Below are 26,939 nucleotides of genomic sequence, written 5' to 3' on the forward strand. Positions count from 1 at the left end.
TGATGGGCATAATGCGCACAGCATGAGCAGAGTAATGGCACAGGATGAGCATAGTTATGGCACGGGATGGGCATAATGCGCACAGCATGAGCAGAGTAATGGCACAGGATGAGCATAGTTATGGCACGGGATGGGCATAATGCGCACAGGATGAGCATAGTTATGGCATGGGATGGGCATAATGCGCACAGCATGAGCAGAGTAATGGCACAGGATGAGCATAGTTATGGCACGGGATGGGCATAATGCGCACAGCATGAGCAGAGTAATGGCACAGGATGAGCATAGTTATGGCACGGGATGGGCATAATGCGCACAGCATGAGCAGAGTAATTGCACAGGATGAGCATAGTTATGGCACGGGATGGGCATAATGTGCACAGCATGAGCAGAGTAATGGCACAGGATGAGCATAGTTATGGCACGGGATGGGCATAATGCTCACAGCATGAGCAGAGTAATGGCACAGGATGAGCATAGTTATGGCACGGGATGGGCATAATGCGCACAGCATGAGCAGAGTAATGGCACAGGATGAGCATAGTTATGGCACGGGATGGGCATAATGCGCACAGCATGAGCAGAGTAATGGCACAGGATGAGCATAGTTATGGCACGGGATGGGCATAATGCGCACAGCATGAGCAGAGTAATGGCACATGATGAGCATAGTTATGGCACGGGATGGGCATAATGCGCACAGCATGAGCAGAGTAGTGGCACAGGATGAGCATAGTTATGGCACGGGATGGGCATAATGCGCCCAGTCATGTCACATAGGGATTTAGTAATAGTGGGTTACCGGGTAGTGGCAAAACTTAGCTTGTGGCCCCAATGCATCTTTGGTCTTTAATATGAGCCAAAGTGACATTTTTAGACTAGTCCAAAACATCAGGGCCATGGTGTGACTCTGCAATCCCTTGCCCCAATATAATTACACCCTTAAATGTAGTAATAATGCATCCACTTATTTCGCTGCTTGCCCATCAAGCCTTGATGATGAACACACTTGTTGTTAAAGGGGTTTTCCAGTTTTAGAAAATCCATCCTTGGCTGAGATTTTTTATTTTTTTTTAAAAAGAGAAAATCCCTGCATTACTCATCCTCCCCTCCCCCGGTCCAGTGCTTAGTTTATGCTCCGAGTGACTGTTCTTGTCTGCACATTGACCGCAGCACTGTCTGCATGATGTTGGCACTGTAGACAAGAACAGACACCGCCAGCAGCAGCGTCTATATTCGCACAGGAGACTTTCTGAAAATGGAAAACCCTTTTAATTTTGCTTTCCCTTATAACCTGGAAAAGAAATAAAAGCAGCTGAGAATATTAATTTGTTGGTCCGCGCGCATCTTCCCAGCTTCCTGTAATAGTCTGTGTTGTGTAGCTCTAGTGGAAGAGAGAGTAAGTTAGTCTGTGGTCTGTGACTGTTTGGTCAGGTACAATGTGTACTTCCTGACTCCCTAGTGAATATACTATATATACATCTGTACCTCTGTATAGAGCCACATGGCGCCTGCTATCAGAATAACAAAAGTGAAATGATCAGAACAGCAAGAATGCACTGCTTAAACACAAGCTCTCCTCTTCTCCTCTCAAAATAACGTTTTAATTTTTTTTATTTCATCAGGTTTTCGTGTAAAATGTTTATATTTTTGGTAGTTTTTCCCCTGTCGCAATCTGTTTTAAAAATAAAAAATACAAATCTTGCAGTTTTCACACCGGCCACTTGGGCATATTTAGACTCTTACTTTCTGTTGTTTCAGGAAACAACACATGTACATAGCTACAATAGCGCTAGTCCCTGACCCTATCTTTTGTATTGAAGTATCCAATGAGCATGTGCAATAGTCATTGTGAAGGGAGAAGAGTAGGTGAGCTGTGACATCTATTGTAAATGGTGTACAGAGATGTTACCTTTCATTGTAATTCTGCCTCTGATGATAAGGAGCCAGCTGAAAACTCTTCATGAAAGGACATGAAGTACGAGTCTAAAAAAAAGCCCAGTGGCCCGTGTGTAAAATTCAAAGATTACTAATTTAGTTTCTTTATATAAAGATCAAGATATGGAAAGAAAAACCCAAAATATTGCCAAATTTGTTTTAAAAAAAAGCTGAGGTCTGCACACGTTGCGCTCTCTCTCTCATATATATATATATATATATATAGATAGATAGATAGATAGATAGATATAGATATATTTTACACACACATATACAGTTTGGTCAGAGAACCCTGAAGCCTTTCCTAGTCCCAGCAAAGTGAATGGGATACCTCAGATCTCATGTACACGTTACATATTTTTTCCTGGCAGGGTTATATCTGCAGCTTGTCAGTTCTGTCCATGGGCACTAAACCTTTGTGATACCGGTGGCCCCTGATGGGGAAGTTCATTTACACAGTTTCTCTCTGTTCATGAGTGTGGTCCCTGTCTGTCAAATATGCTCATTTGCTCTCTGGTAGCAGGCAGAGACTAATTGCATTGCCCAGCTTGTAGCTTCTCCAGCAGGAGCAGTGTCCTAAAAGTTTTAACCTCTTCCAGGCTTTTGGTCCAAGGAAGGAGCAGGCGCAAATATTTTCCCAAATTTGTGAACAAATTGGCTATATTGTGGGGTAGGGAGTTGTCCTGTTCACAGGATCATCCACAAGAAAGGTCTTCAATATCAGATCAATGGGGTCCGACACCTGTAGCCCCAGGGATCAGCTGTTATTTGATTTGGCGTCCTCCAGAGGTAAACTTTACACAGGGCTGCACAGTGCATCTCCATTCAGTGTGTAGTGGCTGCTGCCAGGTGCTGCAGAATAGCTTGTATTCCTTTGAATAACTGCAGAGCGGTGTTGGTGCTCTGGGTCAGATCACTACTGATCTTAGATCGAAGGCTTGTACTACAGATAGTTGATCAGTATGTTGTGCCTTCTGCTCCCTGTGACCCGCTGTTGTGGGAACATATTGTCAGGCGCACAATTAACATGGCCTCTAGTCCAAGGCAAGGACCAGGCATCAGTCTGATACTGTCTGTAAAGCACTGTGGAATTAATGGTGCTATATAAGTGAGTTTAAATAAATATTAGCAAAAACTGCCCAAGGGTCGGGTAATAGTTGCATGTTTTAAATTGCTTGTTTTAAATACATCAGTTAGGGACTGCTCTTAGATGGGTATACCTTGACATTGGTGAGTGGCTTAGTATACATTTTTTGCAAAAAACGTATCAACTAAATACCCTTTTTTTTTTTTATCATTCTTTTACTAGCACTTGCTGTTTACTGTTATATTTTTTACAACAGAGTATTTTTGCACGTTTGTTATACTGCGTTTTTTCTGTGTTTCAGTCTTTGGGTGGTGTGAACACTGTCCTGCTGACTTGTTCACTTTTGTGCATGGCTCATGTGTGTTTTTAATCTATTAGATTCTTGCTTTTGCAAGTTTTGGGAGATCCCTGCCCCCCTCCCTTGTGAGCCATGCACATAAAAAGCCATCTTGCACAGCGTACCCACATCAGGCATTGCCTTTCTTAATCCTGCTCATATAGGTACTGTTCACATGATCAGGTTTCAAATACATCATTTAGGGATTGCTCTTAGATGGGTATACCTTGACGTTGGTGGAGTGGCTTAGTATACATTTTTTGCAAAAAAATTATCAACTAAATACCCTGTTTTTGTTATCTCTTACTAGCACTTGCTGTTTACTATTACATATTTTTTACAACAGAGTATTTTTACACGTTTGTTATGCTGCGTTTTTTCTGTGTATCTGTCTGATATTGTCTGTAAAGCACTGTGGAATTAATGGCGCTGTATAAGTGAGTTTAAATAAATATTAGCAAAAACTGCCCAAGGGTCGGGTAATAGTTGCATGTATCTGAAGCATAGGCACCCCAGTCCAACACATAGTGAGTGTGTAGAGCAAAATACAGTTCCTGTACTGTTCCCTGGATTCCCATGTTTGGTACTAACAATTATTTCCAAAGTTAAATATTTGCTGTTTGTGCCACCTGAAATCTTTTTGCTAGGACCACCAGCAATCCGCTTTAATCTCCGAAGGACCAGACAACCAGTGTTCATTTCCTTGCAGCACCCCCCCCAGGCAAAATGAATCATTTCATGGTGCCCAGTGCAGTGATGGAAGGAAGGGTACTGTCTGACTTTTGGAGGGTTGATTTTCCTGAAATAGTTTCCAGAGCCCCTAAGTGCCAGAATAGCAGAAATCCCCCAGAAGTGGCTCTAAAAATTGCACCTCTCTGGGAATTCACCTATGGGTGTAGTGACTAATATGACACCACAGGTGTTTTCCAGAAATGAGCACATAGCTGGTTTTGCAGAGTGAGAATTGCAAATAGACCAACTTAGTGCTCATGCTTCTGGGGACACGCACGCCATTCATTGTACTACAGGCTTTCCTAGCTACAGTAAAGCAAGTGGACATTGACTGTGGTTTGGGTACATTGTGGGGCTCAGGGATGGAGGGGGGACAGCCATTTGGAAATGTAGTAATCACTGGATTTTTATGGGATCAGCCGTGTCGCTTTTCCAATACCTTTGTCTTCAGTTACATGGAATCAACTTGTATTTCCAGTAACCAATACCGGACCAGGGAGGGGTTTGTTTTGTTTTAATGGGTTAAGTTGAAGTATTTATTTGGACCATTCTGGGGTACCTAACACTTTGGATCACTTGTTATAGGGCTTTATATTATATGCAGAGTTAGATATTAATAAAAATTAAACCATACCTACCCACCCTGAGTCCAGCACTTGCTCTGCTCTCCACTGTTGCACTGGCATGCCTAACTATGCATACGATATAAAGTTTGTAAAATGGGACAACCCGCTTTTACGGCTGTGTTCACATTTATTTTGGAGTTTTTATGCTGAGGTCGTATCTCAATGTTTCTCTCTAAATGTTTGAGGAACATGTTTCAGACAAAACCCCTTGAATCTCCAGATTTCCGGTTTCTCTTCTGCCTAAGCAAACTGTACCACTTCATGGTGTGGTCTCACGAGTTACTGGTCGTGGCAATAATACCTTGTCCTTTTACCTTTTTTACGCACTCTCAATTTTTGTTTTCTGTTGGGTTAATTTCTGTCGTTCTGAGCTGGCGGGACGCCTAAGAATGTTCCCACCAGTAATGTAACTTTATAAAAATGCTCAACATTTGGAAGGAAAGATTCACGGTTTTTCCATCCTGGTGATCATCTGAAGTAACATCGTCCTCCCTTGCATCAGTGCCGACAGCTTTTCATCTAACGTTTCTGCTTATAACAATGTGCCTCTGATTGAAATTGTTCCTGACATCATTGCTGTGTTTTTCTCCTGTTACAGAGAAGAGTTTAATTTGACCTAAATTTTCTATTCAGCTTTTTTTGGGAAAAGGAAACTGTCAGTGATAAGATTCTGAAGAACATTGTGATAGCTATAGATGGCTTGAAGCCTGAAAAGCCTTTTTTTATAGGCTACTTAGAATATATTTGTCACTATGTGCTTTGTTTTCTAGAAGTAATGAAGGTCTCTCATTTAAGGGTTGCTTCAGTCCCTAAAATGTCCATTCTAAAGATCTATCTTTATACCCTAAGCACTTCCTGTAAGGTTTCTTTTGCTAGGAGTCACATCCTTGCAGCATCCATCACCCCTCCTTGAACAGGACGTCATCAGAAGGCAGCACTGCAGCTATGTATTAGTTTCTTGTATTGCCGCCCTCTGAAGACGTCCTGCTTCTCGGGCGACAGTATCTGTGGGAGAGGCGAGTGCTGTGTCGGCTTTCTGCTTCTATCTCCACTGCATTGTGTAACTGAAACAAGATGTCATCAGGGGACAGAGATCAAAGAAGAGTGACACCAACGCTGCCTCACAGACTTCAACACTGTCCTCAAGCGAATAATCATCATAAGGTGGCGACACTGGTGTTACTACTTGCTTCTAGCACCACCCCCTGCTGTCTTCGTTTGAGGGCGGTGCTAGAAACTGAGGGGCGGTATTGGTGTCACTTACTTCTTCTGACTCCATTCCCTGAAGACGTCTTGTTTCACTGTTAAAGGGAATCTGTCACCTATTTTTAGCCCTATCAGCTGCCGGCACTGCCATCAGGGGCTTATCTACAGCATCTTCATATGATGATGTCCTCCTCCTTGCTTCTCCCTCGACTCCTGCGCAGGCGTACTTTATCTGTCCTGTTGAGGGCAGAGCAGAGTACTGCAGTGCGCAGGCGCCGGACCTCTCTGACCTTTCCCGGTGCCTGTGCACTGCAGTACGTTAATATAATATTCGGAATAGGCATTTTAGGCACTGGACCAACCCTTTGAGTCCTGTCTAGCCCTATTGGTAATGCATACACATAAGCTTACATGGCGACAATGAGATTGCAAGGTGATTTTACCAGTATTGGATATGGATGTGCTTTTTTGGACCCTCGACATAACATCGATGTGATGGTTAGAAGTGCAAACCGACTATATTTTGATTCCTTGTGACTCACTCGAACCATTTCTGCACTTATATTTTCCAAATGTGTAACTTGCTATTAAAAATTATAAAATCTCCTGCTACTCGCCAAAACTCCTTGTAGTGTGCCCACGTTTTTTGGTTACGTGACTTGTGTACGACTTGCTGATGGGTCGCTGTGTAACCCCTATCCTTTTATGCTTTTTCATGGTCAAAACCCACAATCTGAAATATGCAAATTCTAACCCATAGAATTTTTGGTAAACTTTTCTACTTCTTCTCTTCTGATTATAATTGTGGTGGAGGAGAAAACTAGAGATACTACACCACATGCTCCAATTTATTGTGCCACTGCTAGTCCTTCATTTTACGACTGATAATCCATCGGTTTGACCATGGTAATGGCAAAGAACCTTTTTGGCTGTTCTGCGTAAAACTGTAAATGTTTAACATTTTTTACTATTTTCTTCTTGTAGAAGAAAAAAAACAAGCCGTTTAACCCACCAACCAGACGGAACTGGGAAAGCAACTACTTTGGCAAACCCTTGCATGACCTTGTGAGCCCCGAGAAGCCCATTCCCGTGTTCGTGAAGAAATGTGTGGACTTCATTGAAGAGTCAGGTAAGCAGTTGTTATGGTTAGCCTTTCTGAATTGGCGTCTATAATCTGGGGAGTTGCTGTGTAAAGGCAGCATGGATGGCAATCATTATTTCCAGAACTGTGAAAATGTATCTTTGTCAGTAAGAAGATGTCTGTCTGGGTAGTTGGCAGACGTGCGTCTAACTTCTTCCAAGATCTCCACAGAAATGGGAATTAAATCAGACCCTTATATAGCAAGGAACATACTGTATATACCTGTGTATAAGCAGAGTTTTTCAGCATAGTTTTTTGTGCTGAAAACTCCCCCCGGCTTGTACACGAGACAGTTGTCCCAGAAAGCCTGCGGGGAGCTGCGCAGCAGCGGGTCACAAAGGCTGGAGTCTGTGGCTAAAGCCTGTGCAGTGGCTAAAGCCTGTGCAGCTGCTAAAGAGAAATGAATATTCATTTCTCTTATGGCGCGCACAGTTACAGCTGCTGCCGCTGGCTTCCAGCACAATGGCACACATCCTGCTCCCCTTCCTGCGCGCCCTCGCTGCATCTTGTACGTTCCGGCGCCAACAGCATTTCCGGCCGAGCGATCATGTGGCCCCGCTCATTAAGGTAATGAATATGCACGCCTCTCCACTCCCATAGGCGTGGAGTGAATATTCATTACCTTAACCCCTTTCCTACATTGGACGTAATATTCCGTCCATGTGACCTGGGCCCTAAATCCCATGGACGGAATATTACGTCATAGCGATCAGCGGCGCCCACGTGGTGAGCGCTGCTTATCGCGGCCGGGTGTCAGCTGATTATCACAGCTGACACCCGGCACAATGTGTTAGGGGCGGTCACGGACCGTCCCCGACACGTTAACCCCTTGCACACCGCGATCAAACACGATCGCGGTGTACCGGGGGTTAAAGGGAAGCATCGGCAGGGAGGGGGCTCCCTCCGTGCTTCCCTGAGCCCCCCACAGCAGCGCAATGTGCAGCGCTGCTGCGGGGGGCTCTTTCCGTGCAGGTCTCCGGATCCAAAATGGCGACGGGGGCCTGCAGGGAGCTGACTTCCTCAGTGCCTGCAAAGCGCAGGCATGAGGAAGTCTGCGTCTATGCCTGTGACAGATTGCTGATCTGTCACAGTGATCTGTGATGTGACAGATCAGCGATCTGTCACAGGACAGTGATGTCCCCCCTGGGACAATGTAATAAAGTTAAAAAAAAAGTGTAAAAATAATTTTAAAAAATCGCTAAATAAATTCAAAGAAAAAAAAAATCCCTAATTCATTTTTTGGAAATAAAGAAAAAAACCCCAATAAAAGTACACATATTTGGTATCGCCGCGTCCGTAACAACCTGCCCTATAAAACTGTCCCATTAGTTAACACCTTTAGCGAACCCCTAAAAAATAAAAATAAAAAACGAAGCAAAAAATGATTTATCATACCGCCGAACAAAAAGTGAAATAACGCGCGATCAAAAAGAAGCATATAAATATCCATGGTACCGCTGAAAACATCATCTTGTCCCGCAAAAAAACGAGCCGCCATACAGCATCATCAGCAAAAAAATAAAATTAATAGCTCGCAGAATAAAGCAATGCAAAAATAATGATTTTTTATATAAAATAGTTTTCATTGCATAAAAGCGCCAAAACATAAAAAACGACCTAAATGAGGCATCGCTGTAACCGTACTGACCCGAAGAATAAAACCGCTTTATCAATTTTACCGCACGCGGAACAGTGTAAACGCACCCCCCCCAAAAGAAATTCATGAAACTCTGGTTTTTGCTCATTCTGCGTCCCAATAAACGGAATAAAAAGCGATCAAAAGATGTCACGTGCCCGAAAATGATACCAATTAAAACGTCAACTCGTCCCGCAAAAAATAAGACCTCACATGACTCGGTGGGTCAAAATATGGAAAAATTATAGCTCTCAATATGTGGTGATGCAAAAACTATTTTTACAATAAAAAGCGTCTTTTAACGTGTGACAGCTGCCAAATATAAATACCGCCATAAATAGTAAATCAAACCCCCCCCCGTTATCACCCCCTTAGGCTAGTTTCACACTTGCTTTTTTTTGCAGCGCGTTTTTCCCGCAAAAAAACGCATTGAAAAAACGCATACATAAGCATACAACTGCTGCGTTTTTTTCAAGCATTTTTATGAGCATGCATGAAAAAAACGCAGCGTTTTTATGCGTTTGTATGCGTTTTTAGCGCGTTTTTACCGCGTTTGCGTTTTTTTCCAACATTTTTAGGTGGCCCCTCACACTACCCAAACCATGACTTTACTAACCCTAACCCTAACCCTAACCCTGACCCTAACCCTTAACCAAATCATACTTAACCCTAACCCAAACCCTAAACCCTAACTAACCCTAACCCTGACCCTAACCCTAACCCTGACCCTAACCCTAACCCTGACCCTAACCCTTAACAAAACCATACTTAACCCTAACCCTGACCCTAACCCTGACCCTAACCCTTAACCAAACCATACTTAACCCTAATCCTGACCCTAACCCTAACCCTGACCCTAACCCTTAATAAAACCATACTTAACCCTAATCCTGACCCTAACCCTGACCCTAATCCTTAACAAAACCATACTTAACCCTAACCCTGACCCTGACCCTAACCCTTAACAAAACCATACTTAACCCTAATCCTGACCCTAACCCTGACCCTAATCCTTAACAAAACCATACTTAACCCTAATCCTGACCCTAACCCTAAGCCTAACCCTAACCCTGACCCTAACCCTAACCCTAACCCTGACCCTAACCCTTAACAAAACCATACTTAACCCTAATCCTGACCCTAACCCTGACCCTAATCCTTAACAAAACCATACTTAACCCTAATCCTGACCCTAACCCTGACCCTAAGCCTAACCCTAACCCTGACCCTAACCCTGACCCTAACCCTTAACAAAACCATACTTAACCCTAATCCTGACCCTAACCATGACCCTAATCCTTAACAAAACCATACTTAACCCTGACCCAAACCCCAACCCTGACCCTGACCATAACCCTAACCCTAAACCCCCTTAACTAACCCTAACTCTAACCCAAACCCCTAAATTCCATGGTTTAAAAAAAAAAACGCATATGCAAAAAAACGCATACATGAGCATGCCAGTGCGCACATATGCGCATCCATAGGCTATAATGGCCATTTTTAGCGCAAAACGTGCGCATATGTGCGCATGCGCTTTTTTGCAGGGCCAAAAAATGCAACATGCTGCGTCTGGAAAATCCTAACGCACACCCCAAAAAAACGCAGCGCATGAAAATCGCATACATGCGCTGACCAGTGCGCAGGTATGCGCACCCATGTTAAATATAGGGGAAAAAACGCATGCGCAGGTGTGCGTTTTTTTCCAGCGCTAAAAAACGCAAATGTGAAACCAGCCTGAGTTAGGGAAAAATAATAAAATTAAAAGAAAATGTATTTATTTCCATTTTCCCATTAGGGCTAGGGCTAGAGTTAGGGCTGAGATTAGGGTTAGGGGTGTGTTGGGGTTAGGGTTGGAGTTATAATTGGGGGGGTTTCCACTGTTTGGGCACATCAGGTGCCTCTCGAAATGCAACATGGCGTCTGATCTCAATTCCAGCCAATTCTGCGTTGAAATAGTCAAATTGCGCTCCTTCCAAGCTCTGTCATGCGCCCAAACAGTGGTTTACCCCCACATATGGGGTATCAGCCTACTCAGGACAAATTGCAAAACAACTTTTGGGGTCCAATTTCTCCTGTTACCTTTAGGAAAGTAAAAAAATGGGGGCAAAAATATCATTTTTGTGGAAAAAAATGATTTTTTTATTTTCACGCCCGGGCGTTATAAACTTCTGTGAAGCATTTGGGGGGTTCAAAGTGCTCACCACACATCTAGATAAGTTCCTTAGGGGGTCTAGTTTCCAAAATGGGTTCTTTTGTTGGGGGTTTCCACTGTTTAGGTACATCAGGGGCTCTTCAAAGGCAACATGACACCCGCAGACCTTTCCATCAAAGTCTGCATTCCAAAACGTCACTACTTCCCTTCCGAGCCCTGACATGTGCCCATACAGTAGTTTTCTCCCACATATGGGGTATCAGCGTACTCAGGACAAATTGGACAAGAACTTTTGGGGTCCAATTTCTCCTGGTACCCTTGGGAAAATAAAAAAAATTGGTGACTAAAAGATCATGTTTGTGGAAAAAATACAATTTTTTTATTTTCACGGCCGGGCGTTATAAATGTCTGTGAAGCACTGGGGGGTTCAAAGTGCTCACCACACATCTTGATAAGTTCCTTGGGGGGTCTAGTTTCCAAATTGGTGTCATTTGTGGGGGGTTTTCACTGTTTTGGTACATCAGGGGCTTTCCAAACGCGACATGGTGTCCAATCTCCATTCCAGCCAAAAACGTCAAATGGTGCTGCTTCCCTTCCGAGCGCTGCCATGCGCCCAAATAGTGGTTTACCCCCACATCTGGGGTATCAGCGTACTCAGGACAGATTGCACAATAACTTTTAGGGTCCTGTTACCCTTGGGAATATAAAAATTGAGGGTGAAAAGATCATTTTTGTGGAAAAAATGATTTTTTAATTGTACCGCTGTACTTTATAAACTTCTGTGAAGCCCTTGTGGGTTCAAAGTTCTCACCACATATCTAGATAAGTTCCTTGGGGGGGTCTAGTTTTCAAAATGGGGTCACTTGTGGGGGGTTTCCACTGTTTAGATACATCAGGCGCTCTCCAAACGTGACATGGCGTCCGATCTGAATTCCAGCCAATTTTGCATTGAAAGTCAAACGGCGCTCCTTCCATTCTGAGCTCTGCCATGCGCCAAAACAGTGGTTCCCCTCCACATATCATATCAGCGTACTCAGGACAGATTGCACAAAAACTTTTCTAGTCCAATTTCTCCTGTTACCCTTGGTAAAATAAAAAAATTGAACCTGAAGTATTTTTTTTGTGAAAAAAGTTAAATGTTCATTTTTTTTAAATAATCAAAAAAATTCCTGTGACGTACCTGAAGGGTTAATAAACTTCTTGAATGTGGTTTTGAGCACCTTAAGGGGTGCAGTTTTTAGAATGGTGTCACTTTTGGGTATTTTCTATCATATAGACCCTTCAAAGTTACTTCAAATGTGATGTGGTCTGTAAAAATAAAATGGTGTTGCAAAAATGAGAAATCGCTGGTCAACTTTTAACCCTTATAACTTCCTAACAAAAAAAAAATTTTGGTTCCAAAATTGTGCTGATGTAAAGTTAACATGTGGGAAATGTTATTTATTAAGTTTTTTGTGTGCCGTATCTCTGTGATTTAAGGGCATAAAAATTCAAATTTGGAAAATTGCAAAATTTTAAAAAATTTTCGCCAAATTTCCATTTTTTTCACAAACGCAAGTTATTTGAATGAAATTTTACCACTAACATGATGTACAATATGTCACGAGAAAACAATGTCAGAATCACCGGGATCCATGAAACGTTTCAGAGTTATTGCCTCATAAAGGGACAGTGGTCAGAATTGTAAAAATTGGCCCGGGAGTTAACGTGCAAACCACCCCTGGTAGTGAAGGGGTTAATGAGCAGGGCCACGTGATCGCTCGACCACAGGAGCTGCTGAGAGGGCATGCAGGAAGGTGAGTAGGATCATGTTTTTTCTAATTGGAACCATGCATACAAGGATAGGGGGGATAAGGATCCATGCTTACAAGGATAGGAGATAAGGAGACATGCATACAAGAATGAGAGGGGGGAGCCATACATACAAGGACAGGGACTGGGGAGCCATGCATACAAGGACAGGGACTGGGGAGCCATGCATACAAGGATAGGGGATAAGGAGCCTTGTATACCACGATGGGGATGAAGGGACAATGTATACTCGAGTCAATAAGTTTACCCAGTATTTCGTGGCAAAATTTGGTGCCTTGACTTGTACTCGGGTCGGCCTATACTCAAGTATATACGGTATAACACAGTATTGTGTTCAGTTTCGGGTTGCCTGCACCACTGTATCAAAAGGGGGGCATGCTTAGAAGACCCATTTTATTGTCATTGAAAATTCAAGTTGCTGCTCGAATATATAAGAGCGGTCTCCTTTATAGCGGCATATGATCAGGTCAGTTTATCTTCTGAAGAAGCCAAATGTACGTATTCCCTGAGGGCAAGCAGAAGTATGCAATTAAATCTATTTGGAATGCGCACCCATAAAATAACACTGCTCCAAATGTTGAAATTGCCATCCCTGTACTCGGGATCAGTGAGGGTCCCAGTTGTCAGATGCCCAGAGACATGATATGATGACTGAACTTGGTTGCCTTTCCAATACTTTACACAACCAATGTGTATCTCATCTTACACTTCTTTTAGGTCTTATTCAGACGTCTGCTGTGTTTATCAGTGGGAGAACATGTACTCATTGCAGTCTATGGGGCTGTTTATATGTCCGTGGGTTTTTTGCGCATTCGCAAAAAAAAAATAAAAAAAATGACGAAATGTCCATTTTTAACCTGAGTCACAAATCAAAATTGTCCATACAAGTCTTCGAATGTATGAAAATTACAGACAACACAATGATGCCATCTGTTTGCTGTCAGCTTTCAGCATTGTTATGGGTAGAAGAAAATCACTGATGAAACTCGGATGCAAAACTCTGAAAATTGTACCATTCTTTGCAGATAAAAATCCAAATCCTTGATGTCTGAATGAGTGCTTATGCTCCTCTTTTTTCAGTATTTTCATCTATTTTGGACAAGGTTATGTCGGTAAAGGACCGTAATTACTGTAATGGAGAGCATTTACACTGCTCAAAAAAATAAAGGGAACACTTAAACAAGAGAATATAATTCTAAGTAAATCAAACTACTGTGAAATCAAACTGTCCCACTTAGGAAGCAACACTGACAATCAATTTCACATGCTGTTGTGCAAATGGAATAGACAACAGATGGAAATTATTGGCAATTATCAAGACACCCTCAATAAAGGAGTGGTTCTGCAGGTGGGGACCACAAACCACATCTCAGTACCAATGCTTTCTGGCTGACATTTTGGTCACTTTTGAATGTTGGTTGTGCTTTTACACTCGTGGTAGTATAAGACGGACTCTACAACCCACACAAGTGGCTCAGGTAGTGCAGCTCATCCAGGATGGCACATCAATGCGAGCTGTGGCAAGAAGGTTTGCTGTGTCTGTCAGCGTAGTGTCCAGAGGCTGGAGGCGCTACCAGGAGACAGGCCAGTACACCAGGAGACGTGGAGGTGGCCGTAGGAGGGCAACAACCCAGCAGCAGGATCTCTACCTCAGCCTTGGTGCAAGGAGGAACAGGAGGAGCACTGCCAGAGCCCTGCAAAATGACCTCCAGCAGGCCATAAATGTGCATGTGTCTGCAAAAAAAGGTTAGAATTCGACTTCATGAGGATGCGGAGCGGTGTTGCCGGTGTCTTTCTTCTTATTTTTGGACTGTTGTATCGGGCACGTTGCAATTTATATCCGCCTAATCCCCCTCCACACTTGGTGATATATCACCTGTTTTGACTCCTTGTCATGGAGTCTGATGCTTTGCCCTTTTCCAATGGACTATTGGGAGGTCGGGAGATTGTGGACACTTATTTTTTTTTTTAGAGTGTGAACAGCATGATAATATACATTCTTTAAGTACAAAGACTTTGGCGTACAAGTTATCCACTATTGCTGAAAGAGAAGTTAACCTTTTTTGGACTAATAACTCTTTGAAGTCGTATGTGGACTGTGGCAGAGTCCCACGAGGCCTCATAGTATACAAGGAAATGTCCCATTTTAAGGATAATCAAGTGTTCATCGCGGAATGGGAAACAATTTGTTGAAATTCTCCCAGGAGCTGTTAAGTTTGGTGCTGCATCGCGATGTGATTAACTATGAGGCAGTTAAGTCTGAATTAAGTGAAACCAAAGAAGAATTAAAATCAAGATAATCAGTGGGTACAGTTCAATAAAAAGTTTGGCAGTAAGTTTATTATTGTGCAGACAGAAATAAAACAAAGGAAGAGGGACAAATTCATCCCAGATAAAGATGACTTTGATTTGGGACAAATGTCCTCTAGCCACACACACTGCTCTCCTGCTGAAGATTTTAACTATGAAATAAAGGTGGATTTTATGAACGGTGAGTGCCATCCTTATTTTTTCTATGTTTGGATTTCGGTATTGTGTTTTTCAAGGAGAGAGCACCCGTTCTTAGTGCGTTTAATCGTCTTGATGTGTTAATAATTGTGGGATATATATTGGTGGGGCAGCGGTGTCGTGCTTTTTTTTTTTTTTTTTTTTTTTTTTTTTTTTTTTTTTTGGACTCAATCCTTAAAAAAAAAACTAGTCCAATCTTTTGTATATGCGTTACATATTGTACAGTTTGCAGAATAACACTAATGGTGTATTTTGAAGGGCAGATCTCCGTCCGTTAATGAGCACCAACCGACTATATAAAAGTTGATCCAAGCTTGTTTACTGGCCAGCTTACACGGGATAATGGAAAGTGACAAAACAGAATACTAAAGTTGTGTCCCCTGTAGGGTAGCAGGAGGTAAAGTTCCGGAAGGCAGGTATGTGTTACTGAAGTGACTGAAGTCCCAGAAGAAAGTATATGAGGAACAACAGGTTACTGAGAGGATTTTGTAGTGGACTGGATTTTTGGTCTGGGATTTAGAAGCGACCAGAAGAGCCTGGGTGGGAAAGGTCGCTCCCATACTCTCAATGCCGGGGTTTGCTTGTCTAATAATGCCGAGCTCACTTACCTTCCTTTTATCTTGTGGTGTTTGGTGAGGGAAAAGACAGTTAATGGTGGACATTTTCTGAAAGAGCCTGAGAGGTGGCTACAGAACTGAATTGGGGTGGGGGGGGCTTTTTTTTTTTCTTCTATTCAGTGAATGGATTGTTTTGTTAATTTGTGCTGGAAATAGGCTTTTGTTTCTTTGCATTTGAGTCTTGTGGAAGTTCATGAAATATAATAAATCTTACACTGTTTGACACGAAAACCTGTGTAGCTGAGCTGCTGCCAGAGAGCTTCAATCCCTACACCCCATACTGCATCAGTGTTGGGGACAACTCATTCTTTGTTTTCCCAGGGTGTTGTGCTGTCGATTATTTTTTTTTTTTTTTTTCCAGCATAATGGATCGAATCACCTGACAAACAAGCATTTTGCAAGTTCATTGTGTGATCGCCGGCATGTTTACATTACATGGGAAGGAAGTGTTCTTATGGACGCTCATTCACCAGGTCTAAGTGCACCTTTACTCATCAGATTAGAAGTATGTATGTCTATGAACTAAATTCTGCCTCCATTCTTCAGTCCACCACAGCAACACCAGCCCACCACACTTTACGTCAGACTCCCACCTTCTTTCTGTTAACAAATCTGATCTGTCACTATACGGTCTGTGCGTCGGCGACTGCTGGAGTGAAGTCTGCCTTTACCTGAGCACTTGTGAGATTACTGTATGCCGTCTGCTTTACTGCTTCTCCCCTAGTGAGGAAGGCGTTAAGAAGTTGTTGGTTCTATCTGAAGAGTCTGGTAGGCAACACAAGCTGTGAGATTTCTGGCCAGCCACACGCCAGGATGAGGAGCAGATGCTGTCACCATCACCCACTTCCAGTAACAGAAGGATTAATTGTAGCACACACTCCCGGGCTATGCTCTGGCCCGCTGCTTGGTGGATGGCGCTAAATGCCTTTTAATGTAATGAATTTTGCACGTTTATCCTGCTCTTACGTTATATACAGCAGGATGGTGATTTGGTCTATTATTTTTAAGAAAATCTTTTATGGTACAATTACAACGTTGGTTATTACTGTACTGACCTGTAATATGCAAAACTAGAGGCTTTTCTGTGGCTTGCCTTAAAGAAACTCTGAACCTAAAAAACTTCCAAACTCGCCAAAACTCTCCCATAGTAATTGTCATACTGTGTGATTGTAGAGCACATATAGTATTACACCGGTTGTCACCTTTTCCCACTCCCGTCACCCCTTTTCTACCACTCCAGTGTACTCTGCTGTGGCTATCACACTTTCGGTTGATGTCTCGAGTCCTACTGGTTATCAAAACTGTGAGTGTTCTTTGGTGATGGTGCCCATACACCTCCTGGCGTAAACGCCTTAATGAGTCCCCCTCAAAGTGTATACCTATATATGTCATTATTTCACCGTATTGTATCTATATCTGCATATAGCAAAAGGTATGTAAATATATTTAATGGATTTCTAAAACTATTGTATGCACATCTATGGTATACAGTGGAATGTGAAAGTTTGTGCACCCCTGGTCAAAATTACTGTTATTGTGAAGATGAAACGAACTCTAAAAGGCTTAAAGATGACACATTTCTTTTGTATTTTAGGCGCAAAAAGATATATTTTCATCTTTTACATTGTAAAAATTACAAAAAGGAAAATGGGACAATGCAAAAGTTTGCGCACCCAGCATGGTTCGTAGCACCCACTTTTGCAAGTATCACAGTTTGAAAACTCTCTTTGTAGCCACACAAGTAGCCACACAAGTGTTTTTCAATCCTTGTTTAAGGGATTTTCTTCCATTCTTCCCTGGAAAATTTTTCCAGTTCTGTGACCTTCCTGAGCCATCTTGCATGCACTGCTATTTTGAGGTTTAGCCACAGATTTTCAATAATGTTCAGATCAGGGGACTGTGAGGGCCATAGTAAAACCTTCAGCTTGCGCCTTTTGAGGTAGTCTATTGTGGATTGTGACATGTGTTTAGGATCATTATCCATTTGTAGAAGCCATCCGCAGTAGAAACCGCACCGTGTGCACAGACCCTTAATGACTTCTAGTCATCCAGAAGTTGTAGTCACAAGATTACGGCTTTGGAATGGAGCGGCGTGGTGAACACCTGAAGATGGCAGCTGGTGTGACGTGTTTTGCATTGGCTGGATTACCGTTCCGGGTCTCTCCCGATGTGGAGAGAGGCATGTCGGCTTGGCCCCCTGGCTGGAGTGGCATTACTGGCGAGGCACACGCTAGTCATGAGATGTGCCACGTTCATTGAGTGGTGTGCGCATCTTATTCCTGCGCTGCCCTCGTTAAGATTGGTCTTAATGACTCCAGTCTTAATGAGTCAGGACCTTATAGTTTCATCTGTTATCATTTTTTATCTTTTTCACTTAACCTTTAGGTCTTCTTAAAAATGACTTCTGTTTTTCTTGAGAAGAAGGGACACTTGTCTTGTTTGTTTCCTGATAATCCTGAAGCGCACTGTGTAATTGATGGGCTTAGAGGCACATGCAGATTGTGGCAGAGGATAATTGGCCCCATGCCTCTTACTCGACACGTGCCATCGTAGCTCTAAAGCGGAATCTTTTTTAGATCCGGTGTGCACACAGTCTATAGGAGGGTAGCTCAGTCACTCTCATGTGCCCCCAATAGTGGGCCAGCCTCAAAATTGTCATCACTCATGACTGCTAATTCTAGGATAAGTCCATCTTGATGGCAGAGGTTTTTTTTAGACTTGTGTTGGGCGTGTATCTGAAATCATTGTATTATGAACCCCTTATACACGCAGCTAACTTTTTTTTTTTTTCTGTGTCCCATGAACCATAATGGTTTAATTTTTCTGTCTTTTTGTGAGACAAGTTGTCTGTTTTAAGGGGGTACAAATAGTGTGTTGAAAATCTTATTTTTTTTATTGGGTAGTGGGGGTTGATTTTGGAAGCAAAAATAGCAATTTTGAGGGTTTGAGTGTTTTTTTTTTTTTTTCCTGTTTACAGCTGGCCACGCAAAAATTCCATTACTAAAATAATAAAAAAAATTAAAAAAAATAGTAAGAGGAGAGTTGATACATTTTGGTGGAATGGGGTACTAATGGCTACATAAAAGTCTTATATAAGGATGACCATGAGGTCCTTCAGCCTCCCAGTATTTGGGGTTGTGCTCTTTTTGTGCCTTACAGCCATACTTCTTGTGAGATTGTGGCTTCCTCGTTTCCTTCTCATTTATTTTATTTTTATTTTTTTGCTATTGTAAACTGTAATTCTACAGTCGGAGGGAGGGTGAGGGAAGGAGATCTTAAATGTTCCATTAACGTTTATGGGACATCTCGGCTCTGTAGCTCGGGGTGAACATTTTCGGCAGAGGAGATTTTAAAGATGGCTGGTTTAATATAACCTGCTTCCATTGTCTCACTGCCCCAGGAACCAAATTCAAGTTGTGTCTTGCTTTCGTAAAGCATGTAGAAAATGTATGTCCTTTCATCAAACATTTCGCCTGCAACTTAACAAGTTGCATTTGTATTGATAGGTTTTCGAGAAACTGCAGATTCAAGTACTTTTTTGTATATAGAAATTGCACTTTGACTAATACAGACTAAGTTATAATGCAGTAATTCTAAATGGGTATTCCCAACACTGAGAGTTAGGGTCGGTACCCTAACTCTCAGTTTTGGGAATACCCATTTAGAATTACTTACACTTAGCGAGGCACCAGCGACTCCATATTCATAGGGTGGGAGATAATGTACTGATATCTGTGGGTCTGAGAGAATATGCAAACTATTAGGGATATTGGGAAATTAAGTGGTCACTGTTCTTTTTTTGCTTGATCAGATTTGATCGCTAATTGTGACTCAAAATTGCAAATTTTAACCCCTTGGAAAAATTATCCCAGAGTGTAAGCCACTCGGTTGTGGTGTTTATTTTGTCGTCAACCATCTGTCTCTTGTACTCCCTCTCTCGGACTATGTACCGGTATAACGGAGAGGCTAGCAATTGAGAGGAAGTTCCAGCACCTATAGTGCCGATAAAGGCAAGCTGACCTCTCAAAATGAGTGGCAATTTTTTTTTACAGAGCCTGAGAATCGGGACATTGAAATCTGTTTAATATCTTTGGGTCCATGGAGAAAAAGATTTTGAAAACCTCATTCACGTGTTGTATAGAATCCGGTTGCAGATGCTGAATGCAGCAACATTTTTCAGTATTTTCTTTGCAGCTGTTTTTTTGCTACGATCACAAGAAAACTTAAAGCGCAATAAAAAAAAAAAAAATTGTTTATGAAAAACCTTGAAAAGCTCTTAAATAAAATGACTTTGAATACGGTACATTACTGCAAATGATATAGTTGGGAAGGAATGGCTCGTTGAAGTTTTAGTAGCCACGTGGTCTCCCGGCATAATACCCTAAATATCAGCAATTCCCACTGCTGTAGGTGACAAAGGGAAGTACTACCGGTAATTGCTTTATTAGCGCGGCTCATTATCTCTGCATGCTCATTAACGGCTTGGGGCAGCGACGTTGACAAGTGGGGTTACGGGTTGGTTGTCGTTGTGTATTGCCTCACTGTATTAGTGTGTGTGGTCTCTACGTACATGGCGGCTGCAGGACAAGGATTAATGCCCCCACATGGCATCTGAATATTATTTGGGGCATCTTTGAAGGATGAGCTGACACGCCGTCTGTTACTGTAGGTGGAAGAAGCCAAGTGAGCAATGTTTATAAGCAAGGCAACTTGCTCAGCGCCGTCATCCCGTATTTTGAGATTGATCCCCAGGGTCCAATTAGTTCAGTACACTTGTCCAACAGAAAAAAAAAAAGTTTCCTCTTCTAAGTACATGTGCGATGGCGGCCTCTGCCTCCCAGCAATGTACATCATTAAATAACAGTCTGCATTGTTTGGACATTTTATTTCTAGTCATAGCCAGAAGATGGCTGCACTTGCCAAGTAATAAAATCTTCTTTATTGATCCATTAGCAGCAAATTAAACACGAGCGGGGAGAGTACGGGCAAATCACATAGCAGGCAATGGCCGTTTCACAGCTACTGATACTTACGCGGTCTCAACGGGCCATCGTCTGTGACTTGCGTGACCGTGGTGAGTGCCGCCATCTTCAAGCCGAGTAGTTTGAATTTTCGATCATTCGGCTAAGCACTTATAACGATCTGTGTGGGCTACACACTCATTTTGAGTGGACTGTTCCTTTTCATAAATATTCTGCCAGCACTATAGGTGTTGAAACTTCCTTAATTCTACCATTTTTCCATCATATTTTTTCCTATTATCAGTGTGTCGATTCAAAATCTTTCCCTTTGTTTCTACAGCCCCCTTGCAGGTCTACGCAACCCCATGGTAAAGGACTACAGACTCTGCGCATACTCTCTTTAATATACTTTTTCTTTCTAGGGAGTAAGAACGGACCATACAGAATTTTTTATTTGTCTGCGACCAGTTAGGCAGATGGACATTTTTATTCTGGACACAAGATCTAATAGTTGCTTTGTTTTTCGTCGTCCTTTTATTTGAGAGATAAAACATTGTTTGCCACGGTGTGGTCAGCAGAGATAAGCCCCCGTTACACATAGCGATATCGCTGTAACGTCACCGATTTTGTGACATAGCAGCGATATCGCTATGTCTGATACTTACCGCCGACCTGCTGCCCCGCTGGTTATCGCTGGTCGCGCAAGAACGTCTTGGACCGTTTCTCGTCGTCAGCCTCCTGCGGCGCTTCCTGTGGCGCCGACGAGTGGACGCGGGCGGGAGGACGTCAGGATCGCCGCGTCTGACAGGTAAGTAGCGACCCCCGACCCCTGCTATGTCGCTGGTGAGATCTGCCTGTGTGGCAGCTCACTAGCGACCACTTAGCGATGCACCAGCGATCCTTATCGTTGTCGGGATCGCTGGTGCATCGCTAAGTGTAACGGTACCCTTACTGAAATGACAAGCTCGATGCCATTCCCCTCTGTTAGCTCGTGTGCCTTCAGACTGGTGGTACACTTTAAGATCACTAGAAGGATAGAATAATTCAGTGGAATTTTTAATCTTTTAATTAGCATTACTGATCGCGCCCATTAACGCGCTTTTTCAGATCCGCTAATCATATAGTTTAGATTCTACGGAGGTGGGTGAATGTCGGACCCCCGTAGAGCCACTTATCTTGTTGCACCAATGCATTCATGCTCTGTGGAAAGAAGCGAAGTATCCACCTACCTGACAGCTACCATCATGAGATTGTCAGCAGCCGCTGCAGCTTCAGTGCAAGCAGTAAAAAGCCAAATAGAATTGTTCTCCCTCTTTTCTAGTTTGTGTGGTTTCTCATTACTGCTTAGTTGAGTAGTTTTTGCTACTTTTTTCGTAAGATTTTATGTCGGTTATACAAACTTTTTGGAAACCGTGTGGAGCGTTACCTGAGGGGGGTAAAACTGAGAGCGGTCAAAACTTGGCACAAATTAGGGATAGAAATGGAATTTATTCTGCTACCGAAGTACATTTTTCATGGTGCTACACGGCCACTGAAATATGCGCAAAATTTCTCAGAAATTGAGCCTTACTCCGACGCACCTTCTCTAATTGGTGGCTAATGAAGTGGTATGGACAGATGTGAAGTGGCAACACTGTTAATATGGTAGAATTACAACATATCCATTGTTTCAGTTCCTCTTGTTCATTTATAAAACATGAGTGCTCCGGCTCCACAAGTACAAACCTCTGCGACCAAACTAGCACCAAAAACAAATGCCATAAGGGAGCGAAACCATTTGCTTTATCATGAGCTTTTCTTGGTTCCTCTTCACGCTTTTTCTGGTGTTTCCAGTTCCTTAAATGAAGTAGTCCATGTTTAGACCAGAATGTATCGTAATCGTGCAGACCACATTCTAACGTGACCGTATGGGACAGTGTCTCACAAATCTATGAACTGGATAAGAATCTGTTCCTTTTTTGACCGCACGCCGCACAAATCTTCAAGCAGCAGTAGCATTATGGTGTATCTGCTGTTACGTGCTTCATGTGAAGGTTTGCTAAAGACGAGCACAAATCTGTGTTCACTTAACTGGCCATCTGCTCTGAAAAGGAAGTTCTGGAAGTGATCCCCAGCGGATCAGTCCAACGCCAACTAGTAAAAGTAAAATGCAGCTTGTGTCATGCAGTCCCATGCCGGAAATAACTGCGTGATGATATATAATAACCCAGCAATGTGTACAGCCTGGCTCTATCACAAAACTGGATAAACTATGCATTTTGAAAGGGGTTCTCCAAGCAGACCTTCCCTGATCCATGGGACCTATGCACGATGCTTGGTGGACATAGACAACCACTTTACACGGCACATTTAAGAATAATACGGCACCTGTCATGTAGAAAAATGTTTATTGAGCCCAATATGTCTCTGGTACCATGGCTATATTAGGCTGACATTAAATATTCATAAACCCCAATGGAAAAGTTGGAAAGGAATACGTTTCTGTGCTCATTGGGATCTACCCCTACGCCATGATTGGTGGCCAATAAGTAGTGATAACGGGGCTCAGACCACTGTGCTTCTTCTCGGGGTTTGTTACACTCTGTTAGGTGAGTCCTCTCCAAAAATCCACCTGCTAAAGTGAACATTGTATCTATATGTAAAAATGACTTGCTGGTCATATGTTCAGTCCTTTGAGTAACTTTTAACCACTTCAGGTTTCCAAATAAATCAAGTGGTTAAAATAAGTGACTTGATCATTCTTTGCTGATACTTTGTACTTTACTATACTTGTCAATGGATGAACATGGTTGGAGACCATGATTTTTTTTTTCTCAACACAGCAGTCAGACATCTGCAGTTTAAAGTCCCATAAGAGGGCTCCAAAATACAGTAGAAAGTGAAAAAATACACTCTTTTTTTTCATATATTTAAAGTTTATCTATCTCGCTACCACTCCCTCCCATTAAAGTAACAAAAAAAATTAAGTCTATTTAAACATAAAAGTATCGAAAAATCATCGGCGTGGGGAGGGGTAAAAAGGTTCTTTGACTATAAATGTCTTTTTCTATGCTATGGTACCAAAGTCTGCTTTTACGGTTTGCTTGAGCCCTTTACACATTAGGAAGCATCTAAAGAAATAACCTTTTGTAATTATGTGCTTTCTGTTTAATTTCAGGACTTGGCACTGAAGGTCTATATCGTGTGAGCGGATACAAAACAGACCAAGATAATATTCAGAAGCTGTTTGACGCGGGTGAGTAGTCGCTGTTATTTGGTAATTGTTGAACACTTTCCAGACTATTATTGCTGTGTACTGATGATCCATTCATTTAGTAACGTTTCACTTTTACTTTAAGGACCAGATTATAAACCTCTATATAGTAAAATTATTCCTGGCAAGTTAGCATTGAATGTGCTACAAATTGCTGGAGCGTTCTAGTAATAGTGTGCACCCCTCGACTCCGTTACATCAGTTAACATCAGTAAGCCTTACAATATGGGCAGCTGTGCCATGTGGTTGACTGCCAGTCCAGTGCCTGCTCTCCTGTGGTCAGTCTCTGACTCTCTGTGAATGACATAATGAAATGGTCACCTATGGAATGAATTGTAGATGCTCTCAGAACCCACTCAGTCCTCCCTTGTTCCTGTGTGTGCCCCCACTGCAGATGAAGATATTATTTCTGCATTACATCTGTAAATAGTGATATAGTAAATGAGTCCAAGTCCACTTACCCACTGATTTCATATATTATTTGAGAGTGCAGTGAGGAAAATCTCCATTGTTTATATATGGGATGCACCTTCAGCTCGTTTTCTATGCCTCTTGCATGTAAAAGTTTGACAGGGAGGAGCCTGCCACAAGCAGAAGCCAGGGGAGAATGTCTGAAGAATAGAATGTAAAGGGTCAGTGATTTAAGTTAGGGGACAACAGCCCTGTTAATGGTCAATAACTGATGGCAACAGATACGACCCATATCACAGCAAGTGCAATGTGCTGGAGCTTTGCCCCCCTGGGTAAAATAGTAATCATCATTATTAGATCATTAAAGGGAGCCAGCCATGTCTCCTTATGCCATTATCTTGCAAATATTGATGTTATCTGCAGATTAATAACATTGCAGTGATATCCAGTCGTCTTCCTGAAAGTTTGGCTACTGGAAGAAAATAAACTTTACTCCTCGCCGGAGCTTCGAGCTTTCAATCATAGAGGCTCAGAATGGTTACAATATATAGTAAGCATGTATTGACACTTTGACAGCCCGCTCTGTGATGCAATCTAAGTGCCGGACTGTACTTGCAGCTGATATTCACAGTGCTGTGAGCAATGCCTGTAGCCTCTCCTAAATATAGGTAGTCAGTGATAAATTGTTAGACCACCTCCTTAAATATAGTGGACCTGGCACACAGTTATTGCTGAGATGAGCTGCTGGACCCTCCCATAATAACATACATACACTTATTGGCATGCCATGGTGAATGTAGCTGCTGGACCCTCTCGTAATAATGTACAGATACCTATTGGCATGCCATAGTAAATGTAGCTGCTGGATCTCCCCATAATAATGTGCAGACACCTATTCGCATGCCATGGTAAATGTAGCTGCTGGACCCTCCCGTAATAATGTACAGACACCTATTGGCATGCCAGTATGGCATTTATTTGTCAGGATGTTTTCAGAATTACTTGCCTTATAAGACGACTTTATAATGAACAACTGCTGCTATGCCTCAGGGTTTATTACCATAAAGGGGTTGTCAGTAGTGATAAGTGCAAGTGCTCGTTACTCGAGTTTGCCTAGGGTGCTCAGGTATGCACCGAGTATTGCGGGTGGACGAGTGACAAATTTGATTCCTTACGCTTGCATGGTTCACAACTATTAGACAGCCACAAAAAATGTGCGGATTCCCTGACGTACGCGGGCCATCCCCGCTGATTGCCTGACATACACGGGCCATCCCTGCTGATTGCCTGACATACACGGGCTATCCCCAAAGATAACCTGACATACACGGGCTATTCCTGCATGTTTTGTGGCTGTCTAACAGCTGTGAAACACGTGGGTTCTGGGAATCGAACATGTCATTCGTGCACCAAGGATACTTGGTGCAACCTCGAGTAACAAGCACTTGCGCTCTTCACTAGTGATCAAGGCAAAACAAAACTCTGCCCATGAAATTAGAGATGTAAAATAAAAGAAACTTCACCTACCGGCACCCACCTGCATCCAACGTAGGCCGATCAGTAAGCGGTGAAGTCACTGTTTCACCAGACCACTGCAGCCAATCTGGTGGAATGGAGACAATTCTTCCAGTCTCTGCTGAAGCTCTATCCGGAAGCGTGCTGGTAGATAAATGCGACTCGGTTTTATGTTTTACATAGCCCGGACAGTCCCTTTGTTTTTTTTTGTGCAGACTCCATCTGCATTTGTGAGAAGATATGTTCTGTTTGCACTTCCTGTTATTCCCTGCCCGTTATTAGTATAGTGTATCTCTTGTGGGTGAGAACACAATTCAGGTTACAACAGCCTTTTTGTACTTTGGTGATAAGTCCTTGGTGTTGCCTTCTTTCCATCCTTGGAGATGTCTCGTGCCTGTTCTTATACTCATGTACGGTCTCATTTGTGTTGCAGATAACAGTCTGAACCTGGCGTCCATGGAGGTTAATGTAAATGCGGTGGCTGGTGCTCTCAAGGCGTTTTTTGCTGATCTGCCAGCCCCTCTAATACCATATATTCATCACCCTGAACTTCTGGAAGCTTCTAGTAAGTAGAAGTCATTTATGTCTACCTGGGTGCTAGCAGGTCACTGCTATGAGAGAATATGTGGAACAAAAATAGCCATGGCCATCCCATAATATTCCGCTAATCGGGAACCAGACTCCTGATGTGGCGGTCCTCAGATATTTTTCAATAATTAGTCATAAAATAGTCAAAGTATCGGGAAAGCTAATATAAAACGTTAGGGTTAAAGGGAATGTCATCAAAGTAAGGTTTAATTTTTAAATGCAATTCTTAAAAATGATTAAGAATCCTTTCACTCAGGTCCTATTAATACACAATTTATAAGTTGACCGAACCCAGCAGTCTGTTATGTACAGCCATGAATCAATCTGCTGCATGATCAGACGGCGGCTCTGTAATAAGAGCACACGGGATTGCCAGCCGAGCAGAGAGCTGCTAGGTGTGGGGGAGTAGGGAGAGA

General features: G+C 42.6%; 1 protein-coding gene across 1 annotated transcript in view; it reads left to right on the forward strand.

Moving 5' to 3' along the window:
• Positions 1–26,939, forward strand: part of ARHGAP5 (Rho GTPase activating protein 5) — an 84,317-nt gene that overhangs the window by 49,182 nt on the left and 8,196 nt on the right. Inside the window, exons 3-5 of the mRNA XM_073577838.1 lie at positions 6,911–7,055; positions 23,914–23,991; positions 26,369–26,500. Coding sequence (XP_073433939.1) covers positions 6,911–7,055; positions 23,914–23,991; positions 26,369–26,500 — 355 coding nt within the window. The remainder of the gene's footprint in view (positions 1–6,910; positions 7,056–23,913; positions 23,992–26,368; positions 26,501–26,939) is intronic.

Source organism: Dendrobates tinctorius, unplaced genomic scaffold (genome assembly GCF_039654945.1).
Source record: "Dendrobates tinctorius isolate UK_male_01 unplaced genomic scaffold, ASM3965494v1 ptg000057l, whole genome shotgun sequence".
NCBI lineage: Eukaryota > Metazoa > Chordata > Amphibia > Anura > Dendrobatidae > Dendrobates > Dendrobates tinctorius.